The sequence below is a fragment of the Oncorhynchus clarkii genome, chromosome 9 (genome assembly GCF_045791955.1).
Source record: "Oncorhynchus clarkii lewisi isolate Uvic-CL-2024 chromosome 9, UVic_Ocla_1.0, whole genome shotgun sequence".
Lineage (NCBI taxonomy): Eukaryota > Metazoa > Chordata > Actinopteri > Salmoniformes > Salmonidae > Oncorhynchus > Oncorhynchus clarkii.
The window spans coordinates 36,747,642-36,764,717 of record NC_092155.1 but is presented as its reverse complement, the minus strand read 5'-3'; the positions used below and the strand labels follow the sequence as shown (position 1 = coordinate 36,764,717).

Sequence of the window (17,076 nt, the reverse complement as noted above, 5' to 3'; positions counted from 1 at the left end):
ACATAGTACATTAATTGTATTACTTACTGTGATACTAATGTGCTTGTAATCCTGTTACTGTGTTACTAACTGTCCTCTCCGTCTCCCTCCCTCCCCTCCTGTAGGTGACGTGATAGTGAGTGTGAACGACACCATCGTTCTGGGCTACACCCACGCCCAGGTGGTGAAGATTTTCCAGTCCATCCCGATTGGCTCCATGGTGGACCTGGCCCTGTGCCGCGGCTACCCCCTGCCATTTGACCCTGACGACCCCAACACCAGCCTGGTGACCTCCGTGGCCATCCTGGACAAGGAGCCCATCATCGTCAATGGCCAGGAGAGCTACGACTCTCCGTCCAGCCACGGCAGTCAGACCGGAGGGCCTGTTAACGGGATGAGGGAGCCGCGGGCCCACAGTCCCTCGGCAGAGGTGGTGTCCAACGGCTCTCACGGCTACTCCTCCAGCGACGTGGTCACCCTGGCATCATCTATCGCTGGGCAGCCAGAGCTGATCACAGTGCACATGGAGAAAGGCGATAAGGGCTTTGGGTTCACCATCGCTGACAGCCTGACGGGAGGGGGTCAGAGGGTGAAGCAGATCGTGGATTACCCCCGCTGCAGGGGCCTGAAGGAGTCAGACATTCTGATGGAGGTGAACAAGAGGAATGTCCAGAACATGAGCCACAACCAGGTGGTGGACCTGCTCAGCAAGTGTCCCAGAGGGAGCGAGGTCACCATGCTGGTGCAGAGAGGTACGTAGTCCACTGATCATGGTCAGGAGGGAGGCAAAGGAGGAAAGGGATGGAGGGATGGGATCAAGATGTGTCTGGTCATGCTGATATGTCAACCGCCCAGAAGGGAGCGGGAAGGATGGCGGTGTGTCACCAGAAAAGGCATAGTGTCTGGCTAACAGCATGAATAGCTAAGATGAAGGGAAAGAGTGAGTAAGTGGATGAATAAAGGAGGGAGTGGGTGTAACTTTGAGAAGGAGTGAGAGCTGAAGAGAGTAGGTGATCAGATGAGTGAGAGCAGGATTGGGTGGTAGGGTGGAGAGCAGGGGCAGGATGGACGAAGAGACAAAGAAGAAGAGAAGATGAGAGCGTTAGGTCAGGGACTCTTATCTGTCATGAATATGGATGGGAAGTGACTTCGCTGAGACAGCTCTAGTCTCCGTGTGTTCTGTCAGGTCAATCTGTGAAATAGGCCCTCCTGCCTTTCTCTCTCTCGTCTTTTTCTATCTATTTCAATTATTATTTTTCACTGGTCTCTAGCTCTCAAACTTTTTTTATCTCACTGTCTTTCCTATATTCTTTCTCACTTTATATGTCTCTTACACAATCTCTCACCCTCTCTCTGTCTGTCTTCATCTCTGGCTCTGTGTTTGCGTTGCTTAGAGTATTATTGGGTGTGTTAACAGTGAGAGGGCTCAGCCAAAGACGCTGTCTTACTCTGATGAAAGTGTCTTGTTTTTCAATTACCATGGGAGAGAGAGAAAGAAAGTGGAAAAGAGATAAAGATTGGAACACAGGGTAAGGTGGGGTGAAAGGAGAGGAAGGGATAGGTAAAGCGATACATAGAAGAGAGAACAGCCATTGATTCTGATTAGAGGAATAAGTGAATGGGAGGCAGAGCTAGTCGAGGCCATTAGCAGCAGAAGAGCTGTTTTCACACATCATTAATGTCTATGATTGACCTTCCTCTGTCACTACAACCCAGACCATCTTTCAAACATGAATAACCACTGGAGATTAAACATAATAGGCCTGCTCAAAAACGTTGGTAGAGGAATGAAGTTGAACCTATAGGTGCATCTATACAGTCCTGGCCAAAAGTTTTGAGAATGACACAAATATTAATATTCACAAAGTTTGCTGCTTCAGTGTCTTTAGATATTTTGTCAGATGTTACTATGGAATACTGAAGTATAATTACAAGCATTTCATACGTGTCAAAGGCTTTTATTGACAATTACATGAAGGTGATGCAAAGAGTCAATATTTGCAGTGTTGACCCTTCTTTTTCAAGACCTCTGCAATCCACCCTGGCATGCTGTCAATTAACTTCTTGGCCACATCCTGACTGATGGAGCCCAATCTTGCATAATCAATGCTTGGAGTTTGTCAGAATTTATGGGTTTTTGTTTGTCTACCCTCTTGAGGATTGACCACAAGTTCTCAATGGAATTAAGGCCTGGGGAGTTTCCTGGCCATGGACCCAAAATATTGATATTTGTTCCCCGCCACGTAGTTATCACTTTTTCCTTATGGCAAGGTGCTCCATCATGCTGGAAACGGCATTGTTCGTCACCAAACTGTTTCTGGATGGTTGGGAGAAGTTGCTCTCGGGATGTGTTTGTATCATTCTTTATTCATGGCCCACACATGAATGGTCTCAGGATGCTTTACTGTTGGCATGACACAGGACTGATGGTAGCGCTCACCTTGTCTTTTCCGGACAAGCTTTTTTCCGGATGCCCCAAACAATCGGAAAGGGGATTCATCAGAGAAAATGACTTTACCCCAGTCCTCAGCAGTCCAATCCCTGTACATTTTGCAGAATATCAGTCTGTCAATGATGTTTTTCCTGGAGAGATGTGGCTTCTTTGCTGCCCTTCTTGACCTCAGGCCATCCTCCAGAAGTCTTCGCCTCACTGTGTGTGCAGATGCACTCACACCTGCCTGCTGCCATTCCTGAGCAAGCTCTGTACAGGTGGTGCCCCGATCCCGCAGCTGAATCAACTTTAGGAGATGGTCCTGGCGCTTGTTGGACTTTCTTGGGCGCCCTGAAGCCTTCTTCACAACAATTGAACCGCTCTCCTTGAAGTTCTTGATGATCTGATAAATTGTTAATTTAGGTACAATCTTACTGGCAGCAATATCCTTGCTTGTTAAGCCCTTTTTGTGCAAAGCAATGATGACGGCACGTGTTTCCTTGCAGGTAACCATGATTGAAAGAGGAAGAACAATGATTCCAAGCACCACCCTCCTTTTGAAGCTTCCAGTCTGTTATTTGAACTCAATCAGCATGACAGAGTGATCTCCAGCCTTGTCCTCGTCAACACTCACACCTGTGTTAACGAGAGAGTTACTGACATGATGTCAGCTGGTCCTTTTGTGGCAGGGCTGAAAAGCAGTGAAAATGTTTTTTTGGGATTCAGTTAATTTGCATGGCAAAGAGGAACTTTGCAATTAATCTGATCACTCTTCACAACATTCTGGAGTATATGAAAATTGCCATCATACTACAAACTGAGGCAGCAGAATTGTGAAAATTAATATTTGTGTCATTCTCAAAACCTTTGGCCACCACTGTACACTAAAACCTTACTCAACAGCGTTCTTACCCTACCGTGTTAAAATAATTTGCTACGTTTTTTGCGAGGCTAGAGCAAGAGACAAACTGTTAATGACAACCACCATCCATACAGTTTGTAAAAAGACACTTATGTGGGTTAAGCCCACATAGTTGGTGTAATTGCTAACCCTGCCCTAGATCCCTACTAGCTGAGGGTGGGGATATGCAGGCAGCATCCATTATGATTTCTAATGAGTTGACCTTGTGTGCCTGGGCTGAAATGACAGTGCTGTATTGTGTTAAATGTCCGCATCATTATTGGCCTCTTCCTTAGCATAGAAGGCAGGTGACCATTACACTAGACCCATGTCAGGGCCTGGGTCAGTTTCCTGCTGATGAGGTACTGAGAAACTGTGGGCTTGTGTTAACTTTGTTATGGAGGATTGGATTGTCTTTGAGGCTGTGAGCAGGTCAGCAGAGCAGCAGATTGATGTTGTCGGTGAGGAGGGAGCTGCAGCTGTCTGGCTGGCTGTCAGAGGAGGTGGATGCGGTGACCTTTCTGGTGATTAGGAGCCATAATGCCTCATAAACCACAACAAACAACACATTTAGAGGGTCAGAGGAGGGGGAAGGAGGAGGACAGGGTAGTCAGGAAAGAGAATAAGAGGGAGGAGTCAACGATGGGGAATGTCCAAGGTGTATGTGTTTTAGAGAGGAGAGTGAGGAGAAGGCGGATAGGAGACGAGAGAAAGGGAGGAGGAGGAGACTCAACAGGGCTCAATGGCAGGGTCCAAAATTTGGCTTGTTTACTCAGGGTTCAAGACTAACTTTTTCCACTGATGGCACTGATGCTTCCAACTTTTTCACTTGATTGCACCAGCAAATTATATGGTCACACAATGTGTCAGAACCAAGCTAATAATGACTAGACATATTTAAAATTAGCAAGGCTTTGCTGGGCTTGACATTCAGGTAAATTTGGCAGTGGCACACCGGGACATTGCCAACTGAAAGATACTGGCCTGAATAAAAAGAATACTGGACTGGGAAAGTGAATTATATTATCTTTAATTTGCAGGCTGAGCAAGTACCCTATAGCCTATAACAACCTACCCTTCATACACAAATAATTACATTTGAACTTGACAATACTATCTTTACATTGATTGTTTGGAGGAAAATGTTTTACTTTTGCACAATCAATAAAAAAGTGTTATTGTTAGCAATTTTGAACAGTCACTAAAGTTGTAAAAGTTGTATAAAATCAGTTTTATCTTTTGGTAAAACATTTCCCGGTTTCTGAGTATTCCTAATTTGTTTAGGTTTTCACTATCAAAATCAAACTTTATTTTCTAGGGGGAAAAAATTTGATGTTTTAAGTCCACAACAATGCTTAAACCACATCAGGAGACCACTTTTGTTTTCGGGGAACAGTAAAAATTGGAGGTTGTAGTTGCCCTTTAACTCAATTGCACACCTAGCAAGAGACCATTGTGTTTGGGTAGCAGTGTTTTTGTACTGTACAATTTACAGTGTAGACTACATGTTGTAGCAGAGTTTGCAAAACAATGCCCCGTGATACAAATCATCATGATATCATTCTGCCACGTAGGCCTACTTTTTAGTCAATATTTAATTGGGAAGTTTTTTGGGGGAAAGCCTTAGAAAACAGCACATGATGACTGAGTTTGGCCTCCTGAGTGGCACAGCAGTCTAATACACTGCATTGTCAGGAGTCCGCTAACCTGGAGTCCAATCAATGAGACGAGATTGGAGATGTTGGTTAGAGCTGCCTTGCCCTATAAAAAACACTCACAATTTGAGTTTGCTATTTACAAGAAGCATTACCTTATGTGAATCATGCCTCGAACAAAAGAGATCTCAGAAGACCTAAGATTAAGAATTGTTAACTTGCATATACCTGGAAAGGGTTACAAAAGGATCTCTAAAAGCCTTGATGTTCATCAGTCCATCAGTCCGAGCTCAACGGTTCCTTGACTGGAGGTTCGTAGCCGACGCCTTCCCCCGAACACAGATGAGCGACCTACTGTGCGTCACCAGGGCATGGCTGCTAACCGACGTGTCCACCCTCTCCATCCTCGACAAAGTGGTCCTGGATCGTTTCTTACAGGCGCTACCCTACGACATGAAGAGGGCAGCGAGTCTATGCGCGCATCAAACCTTGGAGGGCCTCCTGGAAGAAGTGACGACGCATCATAACACGCAGGCCCTGCTGAGTGAGAGGACAGCCCCGCGGTGTACCCCGAACCAACAGTCGGCAGGGCTAAAGGACCGCTAACCTGTGGAGAAATGGCTGGGGTAAGGCCGACTGTCCCCGAGAACCCCAGGTAGATGGAGACCAAAGGAGGTGTTATGAGTGCGGCGCCCGGGGGCACATTGCCTGGAATTGCCTGGCTCGAGAGGAGTTGATGCCATCAGCGAGCCCCGGCGGCGAGGCAGGTCACGCCATGAGCTATGTCAGCTCCTGTTGGGTGCACTCTAAATCAACTGCACCCATGGTCCCGGTGAAGGTTGACTGACACAACACGAAAGCGTTATTGGACTCCGGAAGTATGGTTACTCTCGTAACCACGAGCCTGCTTAACCAGGATACCGAAAGGGGTAGGAGGATGTCCATTTCTGTGTTCACAGTGACACAAACTAGTATCCAACCGTATGGACCTCCATCGTGACTCCACAAGAGAGCTGCCAGGCGACGGTGGGTGTAGTGCCCGTGCTGCCAGTAGCTCTCCTAGTGGGACGGGATTGTCCACTGTTCGTGGCCCTATGGGGGCACGAGATGAGGAAGAAGGTATGAGCCGGCCGAAAAAGAGAACGGGGATGACCAATAGCCTGTGCGGCCCGGAAGCAACCGGTTAACCAGCATGGGTCTACGGCTTTGGAGTCGGCGTCAGAGGGGGCACCGGAACCGGAACCCCCTGGGGAACCCCTGGAGGAAGAGCCCATCTTCCACCTCCTAGATTTCGAGGGGCCAGTCGAGACCACCGCTGGGGGTCAACTGAGGGGACAATTCCGGACGGCCCAGTGGGAGGATCGGAACTTGAAAACCGCCAAAGCCCAAGTGATAGCGGTGGATGGACAGCTACTTCCGGGTGTGAGTGACTGGCGATACCCCATTTCCAAATCAAGAATAACCTTTTTTATCAGGTGTCACGCCAACAGGGGGAACTTCGAGAGGTATTGTAGCTGCCCCGACGGTACGCGGGAACCGTTCATCAGCTGGCCCACACCCACCTTTTTGGGGAGCACCTGGGAATGTAGAGGACCCGGGAATGGATCGCCGCCCGGTTCCACTGGCCCGGGATGAGGAGGACCGTGGAAGACTACTGTTGCAGCTGCCCGGAGTGTCAACTCACTCAACTCCACTTCCGAAGCCCGTTGGTCCCCCTACCGATCATCGGGGGGCCCTTTGAATGCATCGCCATGGAAATAGTGGGAACCCTGGTAAAAATACCACGAGGACACCGGTACATCCTGGTGATAGTAGATTATGCCACCCGGTATCCCGAGGCCATTCCCCTATGGGAAGCAGTATCCAAAGGAATTGCCCGGGAGCTGTTCCACCTCTTTAGCCGGGTGGGCATCCCGAACGAGATCTTGACCGACCAATGTACGGAGTTTATGTCCTGCCTCATGAAAGATTTGTGTGCCCTCCTGCAGATCAAGCAGATCCAGACCTTCGTTTTCCACCCGCAGACGGATGGGCTCATCGAGCGCTTTAGTAAAACGCTCAAACAAATGCCGCAGAAGGTCGTCGAGCAGGACGGGAAGAACTGGGACCAGCTACTGCCCCACCTGATTTTCTCAATCTGAGAAATACCCCAATCCTCCATTGGGTTTTCCCCGTTCAAGCTCCACTATGGAGGAGGCCACGCGGCCTACTGGACCTCGCGAAGGAGGTGTGGGAAACCCAACCGACCCCATTACGCAGAGCACATGAAGACGCCATGGTAGAGCACATGAAGACGATGAGGGAGCGGATGACAGCCATATGGCCCGTTGTGAGGGAACATATGGAGGCCCAACGCGCCCAAGCCCAGGTCTACAATCGGGGAGCCCAGCCCCGAGAATTCCAGGTGGGAGACAGGGTGTTCTTCTTGATCCCCACGGCCAAAAGTAAGTTCCTGGCAACATGTCACGGACCATATATGGTGGTCGAGAAGATGGCTGTCAATTATCGCGTACGGCAGCCGGGGAGACGGAAACCTCAATAGATTTACCACGTGCACCTGTTGAAGAAGTGGCATGAGAGGACAGCCTTGGTCGTGTTATGGTCGGGACCCAGGATGCCAACGGGACCAGTGGTGGTCCCGAGCAATGAGGACCTCGACCCGGCCCAGAAGCAATAGCTCAGGGAGCTACACGGCGGTGTTCCGACTGTCCTCTCTGCTACTGCCCAGCAAGCGGTACCAGAGTGCCACGTCTGAGACCAAAAGGCACCTGAACAGCTTCTACCCCCAAACCTAAAGACTGCTGAACAGTTAGTCTGGGTAGCCTTTTGGTTATCTACATTGGCCCCCTTTATTATTTATTTAATTTAATTATTTAATTATTTTTGCACTGATTCCCTTGCAATGGCTCTATGTACACTCACTAAACTCTACCCAAACACTCACATATACTACAGTGACACTCCAACAAACACACACACTATATACAGTTGAAGTCGGAAGTTTACGTACACTTAGGTTGGTGTCATTAAAACTTGTTTTTCAACCTCTCCACCAATTTCTTGTTAAGACACTATAGTTTTGGCAAGTCGGTTAGGACATCTACATTGTGCATGACACAAGTAATTTTTCCAACAACTGTGTACAGACAGATTATTTCACTTCGAGTGCACTGCATCACAATTCCAGTGGGTCAGAAGTTTACATACACTAAGTTGACTGTGCCTTTAAACAGCTTGGAAAATTCCAGAAAATTATGTCATCGGTTTAGTAGCTTCTGGTGGGCTAATGGACATAATTTGCGTCAATTGGAGGTGTACCTGTTGATGTATTTCAAGGCCTACCTTCAAACTCAGTACATCTTTGCTTGACATCATGGGAAAATCTAAAGAAATCAGCCAAAAACATTGGAGACCTCCACAAGTCTGGTCCATCCTTGGGAGCAATCTCCAAAAGCCTGACGGTACCACATTCATCTGTACAAACAATAGTATGCAGGTATAAACACCATGGGACCACACAGCCATCATACCGCTCAGGAAGAAGACGCGTTCTGTCTCCTAGAGATGAATGTACCTTCGTGCGAAAAGTGCAAATCAATCCCAGAACAACAGCAAAGGACCTTGTGAAGATGCTGGAGGAAACCGGTACAAATGTATCTATATCCACAGTTAAATGAGTCCCAAGAAAGAAGCCACTGCTCCAAAACCTCCATAAAAATGCCAGACTACGGTTTAGAGCTGCACATGGGGACAAAGATTGTACTTTTTGGAGAAATTTCCTCTGGTCAGAAAAAAATATAACTTTTTGGCCAAAATGACCATCATTATGTTTGGAGGTTAAAAGGGGGAGGCTTGCAAGCCGAAGAACACCGTCCCAACTGTGAATCGCAGGGGTGGCAGCATCATGTTGTGGGAGTGCTTTGCTGCAGGAGGGACTGGTGCACTTCACAAAATAGATGGCATCATGAGGTAGGAAAATTATGTGGATATATTGAAGCAACATCTCAAGACATTAGTCAGGAAGTTAAAGCTTGGTTGCAAATGGTTCTTCCAAATGAACAATGACCCCAAGCATACTTCCAAAGTTGTGGCAAAATGGCTTAAGGACAACAAAGTCAAGGTATTGGAGTGGCCGACACAAATCCCTGACCACAATCCCATAGAAAATGTGTGGGCAGAACTGAAAAAGTGTGTGCAAGCAAGGAGGCCTACAAATCTGACTTACACCAGCTCTGTCAGGAGGAAAAGGCCAAAATTCACCCAACTTATTGTGGGAAGTTTGTGGAAGGCTAACCGAAACGTTTGACCCAAGTTAAACAATTTAAACGCAAAGCTACCAAATACTGATTGAGTGTATGTTAACTTCTGACCCACTGGGAATATGATGAAATAAATAAAAGCTGAAATAAATCATTCTCTCCACTATTATTCTGACATTTCATATTATTAAAATAAAGTGGTGATCCTAACTGATCTAAGAAAGGGAATTCTTTTGACATGATTTCATGTCAGGAATTGTAAAAAACTGAGTTTGAATGTCTTTGGCTAAGGTTTATGTAAACTTCCGACTTCAACTGTACGTTCATACAGACAAAACACACGCACACTCACACAAATGAATATTCACACCACACTCATGCATAGACACACTTTCACATGTGCTGCTGCTACTCTGTTTATTATATATCCTGATTGACTAGTCATTTTTACCCCTGCACGTTGACTTGGTACTGGTACTGCTTGTGTATACCCTTTCCTTTTTTATTTAGCAACTATTTTCTTACTTTTTAACTATGCATTGTTGGGAATGGGCTGTAAAGTCTACACATGTTGTATTCGACGCATGTGACCAATACAATGAGATGTTATTTGATCTGTGAGTCATCAATCTGTTCTGAGAGTGAGTGAGATGACTGAAAGCACAATGTCACAAGAAACACAAGAGATGTACATCATGACGACAAATCAATACCTTCATAACCAGCAGTTGTGAAGGTAGGCAGACAACAGCCATCTAGCATCCTCTATGACTTTGTCTCATTTGAGTTAAGACTCTGGTTTGGATACTGAAAGTATTTATTAAAACGACTGTGCCGTTAGCATTATTATATATATATGTATTTATATATATATATATATATATATATATATATATATATATATATATATATATATATATATATATATATATATATATATATATATATATATATATATAAAACATTTTATGATGATACAAATGTTCAGCATTATTAGAGATCTGCCATGTCATAGTCATCCCTAAACATTTCCAGAAAACTGTTTATGATGATACAACAGTTCAGCATTTTTAGAGATGTGCCATGATGTCATAGTCACCCCTAAACATTGCCAGAAAACTGTTTATGATGATACAACAGTTCAGCATTATTAGAGATCTGCAATGTTGTAGTCATCCCAGAACATTGCAAGTTAACTGTTTATGATGCTACAACACTTCAGCGTTGTTAGAGATGTGCCATGATGTCATAGTCATCCCTAAACATTGCCAAAAAACTGTTTATGATGGTAGAACACTTCAGCATTATTAGAGATGGGCCATGTCGTAGTCATCCCTAAACATTGCCAGAAAACTGTTTATGATGATAAAACACTTCAGCATTATTAGAGATGTGTCATGATGTCATAGTCATCCCTAAACATTGCCAGGAAACGCTTCTATGTGTTTATGATGATACAAAACTTCAGCATTATTAGAGATGTGCCATGATGTCATAGTCATCCCTAAACATTGCCAGAAAACTGTTATATGTGTTTATGATAATACACACTTCAGCATTTTTAGAGATGTGCCTTGATGTCATAGTCATCCCTAAACATTGCCAGAAAACTGTTCTATGTGTTTATGATGATAAAACACTTCAGCATTATTAGAGATGTGCCTTGATGTCATAGTCATCCCTAAACATTGCCAGAAAACTGTTCTATGTGTTTATGATAATACACACTTCAGCATTTTTAGAGATGTACCATTGATGTCATAGTCATCCCTAAACATTGCCAGAAAACTGTTCTATGTGTTTATGATGATAAAACACTTCAGCATTATTAGAGATGTGCCTTGATGTCATAGTCATCCCTAAACATTGCCAGAAAACTGTTCTATGTGTTTATGATAATACACACTTCAGCATTTTTAGAGATGTACCATTGATGTCATAGTCACCCCTAAACACTGCCAGAAAACGGTTTATGATGATGCAACAGTTCAGCATTATTAGAGATGTGCAATGTTGTAGTCATCCCCAGCCATTGCCAGAAAACTGTTTATGATGATACAACACTTCAGCATTACTAGAGATCTGCCATGTCATAATCATCCATAAACATTACCAGAAAACTGTTCTATGTGTTTATGATAATACACACTTCAGCATTTTTAGAGATGTGCCATGATGTCATAGTCATCCCTAAACATGACCTGAAAACTGTTTATGATGATACAACACTTCAGCATTATTAGAGATGTGCCATGTCATAATCATCTCTAATCATTACCAGAAAACTGTTCTATGTGTTTATGATAATACACACTTCAGCATTTTTAGAGATGTGCCATGATGTCATAGTTATCCCTAAACATGACCTGAAAACTGTTTATGATGATACAACACTTCAGCATTATTAGAGATGTGCCATGATGTCATAGTTATCCCTAAACATGAACTGAAAACTGTTTATGATGATACAACACTTCAGCATTATTAGAGATGTGCCATGTCATAATCATCCATAAACATTGCCAAAAAAAGTTTATGATGGTACAACACTTCAGCATTATTAGAGATGGGCCATGTCGTAGTCATCCCTAAACATTGCCAGAAAACTGTTTATGATGATACAACAGTTCAGCACTAATAGAGATCCTTCTTATCATAGTCATCCCTAAACATTGCCAGAAAACTGTTTATGATGATACAACACTTCAGCATTATTAGATGTGTCATGATGTCATAGTTATCCCTAATCATTGCCAGGAAACTGTTTATGGTGATACAACACTTCAGCATTACTAGAGATCTGCCATGTCATAATAATCCCTAAACATAATACAACATTTCAGCATTACTAGAGATGTGCCATGTCATAGTCATGCCTAAACATTGCCAAAAATCTGTTTATGATGGAACAACACTTCAGCATTATTAGAGATGTGCAGTGATGTCATAGTCATACCTAAACATTGCCAAAAAACTGTTTATGACTGTTTATGATGGTACAACACTTCAGCATTATTAGAGATGTGCCATGTCATAATCATCCCTAAACATTGCCAGAAAACTGTTTATGATGATACAACACTTTAGCATTACTAGAGATCTGCCATGTCATAGTCATCCCTAAACATTGCCAGAAAACTGTTTATGATGATACAACACTTCAGCATTACTAGAGATCTGCCATGTCATAAATATCCCTAAACATTGCCAGAAAACTGTTCTATGTGTTTATGATGATACAACACTTCAGCATTATTAGATGTGCAATGATGTCATAGTCATCCCTAAACATTGCCAGGAAACTGTTTATGATTATATAACCCTTCAGCATTTTTGGAGATGTGTCATTATGTCATAGTCATCCCTAAATATTGCCAGGAAACGCTTCTATGTGTTTATGATGATACAACACTTCAGCATTATTAGAGATGTGCCATTATGTCATAATGATCCCTAAACATAGCCAGGAAACTGTTTATGATGATACAACACTTCAGCATTATTAGAGATGTGCCATGATGTCACAATCATCCCTAAACAATGCCAGACACCTGTTCTATGTGTTTATGATGATACAACACTTCATCATTATTAGAGATGTGCCATGATGTCATGGTCATCGCTAAACATTTGCAGAAAACTGTTTATGATGATAGAACACTTCAGCATTACTAGAGATGTGCCATGTCATAATTATCCCTAAACATTGCCAGAAAAGTGTTTATGATTGTATAACAGTTCAGCATTACTCGAGATCTGCCATATCATAGTCATCCCTAAACATTGCCAGAAAACTGTTTATGATGATAGAACACTTCAGCATTATTAGAGATGTGCCCGTATGTCATAGGCATCCCTAAACATTTGCAGAAAACTGTTTATGATGATAGAACACTTCAGCATTACTAGAGATGTGCCATGTCATAATTATCCCTAAACATTTGCAGAAAACTGTTTATGATGATAGAACACTTCAGCATTACTAGAGATCTGCCATATCATAGTCATCCCTAAACATTGCCAGACACCTGTTCTATGTTTTTATGATGATACAACACTTCAGCATTACTAGAGATGTGCCATGTCATAATAATCCCTAAACATAATACAACATTTCAGCATTAATAGAGATCTGCCATGTCATAGTCATCCCTAAACATTTTCAGAATTCTGTTCTATGTGTTAATGATGATACAACATTTCAGCATTACTAGGGATCTGCCATGTCATAGTCTTCCCTAAACATTGTTGCCAGAAAACTGTTTATGATGATACGACACTTCAGCATTATTAGAGATGTGGCATTATGTCATAGTCATCCCTAAACATTGCCAGACACCTGTTCTATGTTTTTATGATGATACAACACTTCAGCATTACTAGAGATGTGCCATGTCATAGTCATCCCTAAACATTGCCAGAAAACTGTTTATGATGATACAACACTTCAGTATTACTAGAGATCTGCCATATCATAGTCATCCCTAATCATTGCCAGAAAACTGTTTATGATGATACAACACTTCAATATTATTAGAAATGTGCCATGATGTCATAGTCACCCCTAAACATTGCCATAAAACTGTTTATGATGATACAACAGTTCAGCATTATTAGAGATGTGCAATGTTGTAGTCATCCCAGAACATTGTAAGTTAACTGTTTATGATGCTACAACACTTCAGCATTGTTAGAGATGTGCCATGATGTCATAGTCATCCCTAAACATTCCCAGAAAACTGTTTTCTGTGTGTATGATGATATAACACTTCAGCATTTTTATAGATGTGCCATAATGTCATAGTCATCCCTAAACATTACCTGAAAACTGTTTATACTGTTTATACAACACTTCAGCATTATTAGAGATGTGCCATGTCATAATCATCCATTAACATTGCCAAAAACTGTTTATGATGGTACAACACTTCAGCATTATTAGAGATGGGCCATGTCATAGTCATCCCTAAACATTGCCAAAAAACTGTTTATGATGATACAACAGTTCAGCATTAATATAGATCTGCCATGTCGTAGTCATCCCTAAACGTTGCCAAAAAACTGTTTATGATGAAACAACAGGTCAGCATTAATATAGATCTGCCATGTCGTAGTCATCCCTAAACATTGCCAAAAAAACTGTTTATGATGATACAACAGGTCAGCATTAATATAGATCTGCCATGTCACAGTCATCCCTAAACATTGCCAGAAAACTGTTTATGATTATAAAACCCTTCAGCATTTTTGGAGACGTGTCATTATGTCATAGTCATCCTTAAACATTGCCAGGAAACGCTTCTATGTGTTTATGATGATACAACACTTCATCATTATTAGAAATGTGCCATGATGTCATAGTCATCCCTAAACATTTGCAGAAAACTGTTTATGATGATACAACACTTCAGCATTATTTGAGATGTGCCATGATGTCATAGTCATCCCTAAACATTTGCAGAAAACTGTTTATGATGATACAACACTTCAGCATTATTTGAGATGTGCCATGATGTCATAGTCATCCCTAAACATTTGCAGAAAACTGTTTATGATGTTAAAACAGTTCATCAATATTAGAGATGTGCATTGATGTCATAGTCATCGCTAAACATTTGCAGAAAACTGTTTGATGTTACAACACTTCAGCATTACTAGAGATGTGCCATGTCATAGTCATCCCTAAACATTGCCAAAAAACTGTTTATGATGATACAACAGTTCAGCATTACAAGAGATGTGCTCTTATGTCATAATGATCCCTAAACATAGCCAGGAAACTGTTTACGATGATAAAACACTTCATCATTATTAGAAATGTGCCATGATGTCATAATTATCCCTAATCATTGCCAGAAAACTGTTTATGATGATACAACACTTCAGCATTATTAGAGATGTGCCATGATGTCATAGTCATCCCTAACCATTGCCAGAAAACTGTTTATGATGTTACAAAACTTCAGCATTATTAGAGATGTGCCATGATGTCACAATCATCCCTAAACATTGCCAGACACCTGTTCTATGTGTTTATGATGATACAACACTTCAGCATTATTAGAGATGTGACATGATGTCACAGTCACCCCTAAACATTGCCAGAAAACAGTTTATGATGATACAACACCTCAGCATTATTAGAGATGTGCCATTTAATAGTCATCCCTAAACATTTTCAGAAAACAGTTTATGATGTTAAAACAGTTCATCATTATTAGAGATGTGCATTGATGTCATAGTCATCGCTAAACATTTGCAGAAAACTGTTTGATGTTACAACACTTCAGCATTATTAGAGATGTGCAATGATGTGATAGTCATCCCTAAACATTGCCAGAAAACGGTTTATGATGATACAACAGTTCAGCATTAATATATATTTGCCATGTCAAAGTCATCCCTAAACGTTGCCAGAAAACTGTTTATGATGATACAACACTTCATCATTATTAGAGATGTGCCATGATGTCATAGTCATCGCTAAACATTTGCAGAAAACTGTTTGATGTTACAACACTTAAGCATTATTAGAGATGTGCCATGTCATAATCATCCCTAAACATCACCAGAAAACTGTTTATGATGATACAACACTTCAGCATTACTAGAGATCTGCCATGTCATAGTCATCCCTAAACATTGCCAGAAAACTGTTTATGATGATACAACACTTCATCATTATTAGAGATGTGCCATGATGTCATAGTCATCGCTAAACATTTGCAGAAAACTGTTTGATGTTACAACACTTAAGCATTATTAGAGATGTGCCATGTCATAATCATCCCTAAACATCACCAGAAAACTGTTTATGATGATACAACACTTCAGCATTACTAGAGATCTGCCATGTCATAGTCATCCCTAAACATTGCCAGAAAACTGTTTATGATGATACAACACTTCAGCATTATTAGATGTGCAATGATGTCATAGTCATCCCTAAACATTCCCAGACACCTGTACTATGTTTTTATAATGATACAACACTTCAGCATTATTAGAGATGTGCCATGATGTCATAGTAATCCCTAATCATTGCCAGAAAACTGTTTATGATGATACAACAGTTCAGCATAATTAGAGATGTGCCATGTCATAGTTATCCCTCAGCATTGCCAGGAAACTGTTTATGATGATACAACACTTCAGAATTATTAGAGATGTGGCATGTCACAGTCATCCCTAAACATTGCCAGAAAACTGTTTATGATGATACAACACTTCAGCATAATTAGAGATGTGCCATGCATAGTTATCCCTAAACATTGCCAGAAAACTGTTTATGATGGTACAACAGTTCAGCATTATTAGAGATGTGCCATGTCATAGTCATCCCTAAACATTGAGAGAAAACTGTATATGATGATACAATAGTTCAGCATTACTAGAGACATGCCATGTTTTAGTCTTCCCTAAACATTGCCAGAAAACTGTTTTTGATGATATAACAGTTCAGCATAATTAGAGATGTGCCATGTCATAGTTATCCCTGAACATTGCCAGGAAACTGTTTATGATGATACAACACTTCATCATTATTAGAGATGTGCCATGATGTCATAGTCATCGCTAAACATTTGCAGAAAACTGTTTGATGTTACAACACTTCAGAATTATTAGAGATTTGCAATGATGTCATAGTCATCCCTAAACGTTGCCAGAAAACTGTTTATGATGATACAACACTACAGCATTATTAGATGTGTCATGATGTCATAGTTATCCCTAATCATTGCCAGGAAACTTTTTATGATGATACAACACTTCAGCATTATTAGAGATGTGCCCGTATGTCATAGGCATCCGTAAACATAACCAGTAAATTGTTTATGATGGTACAACACT

General features: G+C 41.9%; 1 protein-coding gene across 1 annotated transcript in view; it reads left to right on the top strand.

Annotated features, from left to right (window-relative positions):
• LOC139416237 (membrane-associated guanylate kinase, WW and PDZ domain-containing protein 1-like) overlaps window positions 1–17,076 on the top strand; it is a 215,691-nt gene that overhangs the window by 149,489 nt on the left and 49,126 nt on the right. The window contains exon 11 of the mRNA XM_071164668.1: window positions 105–731. Coding sequence (XP_071020769.1) covers window positions 105–731 — 627 coding nt within the window. The remainder of the gene's footprint in view (window positions 1–104; window positions 732–17,076) is intronic.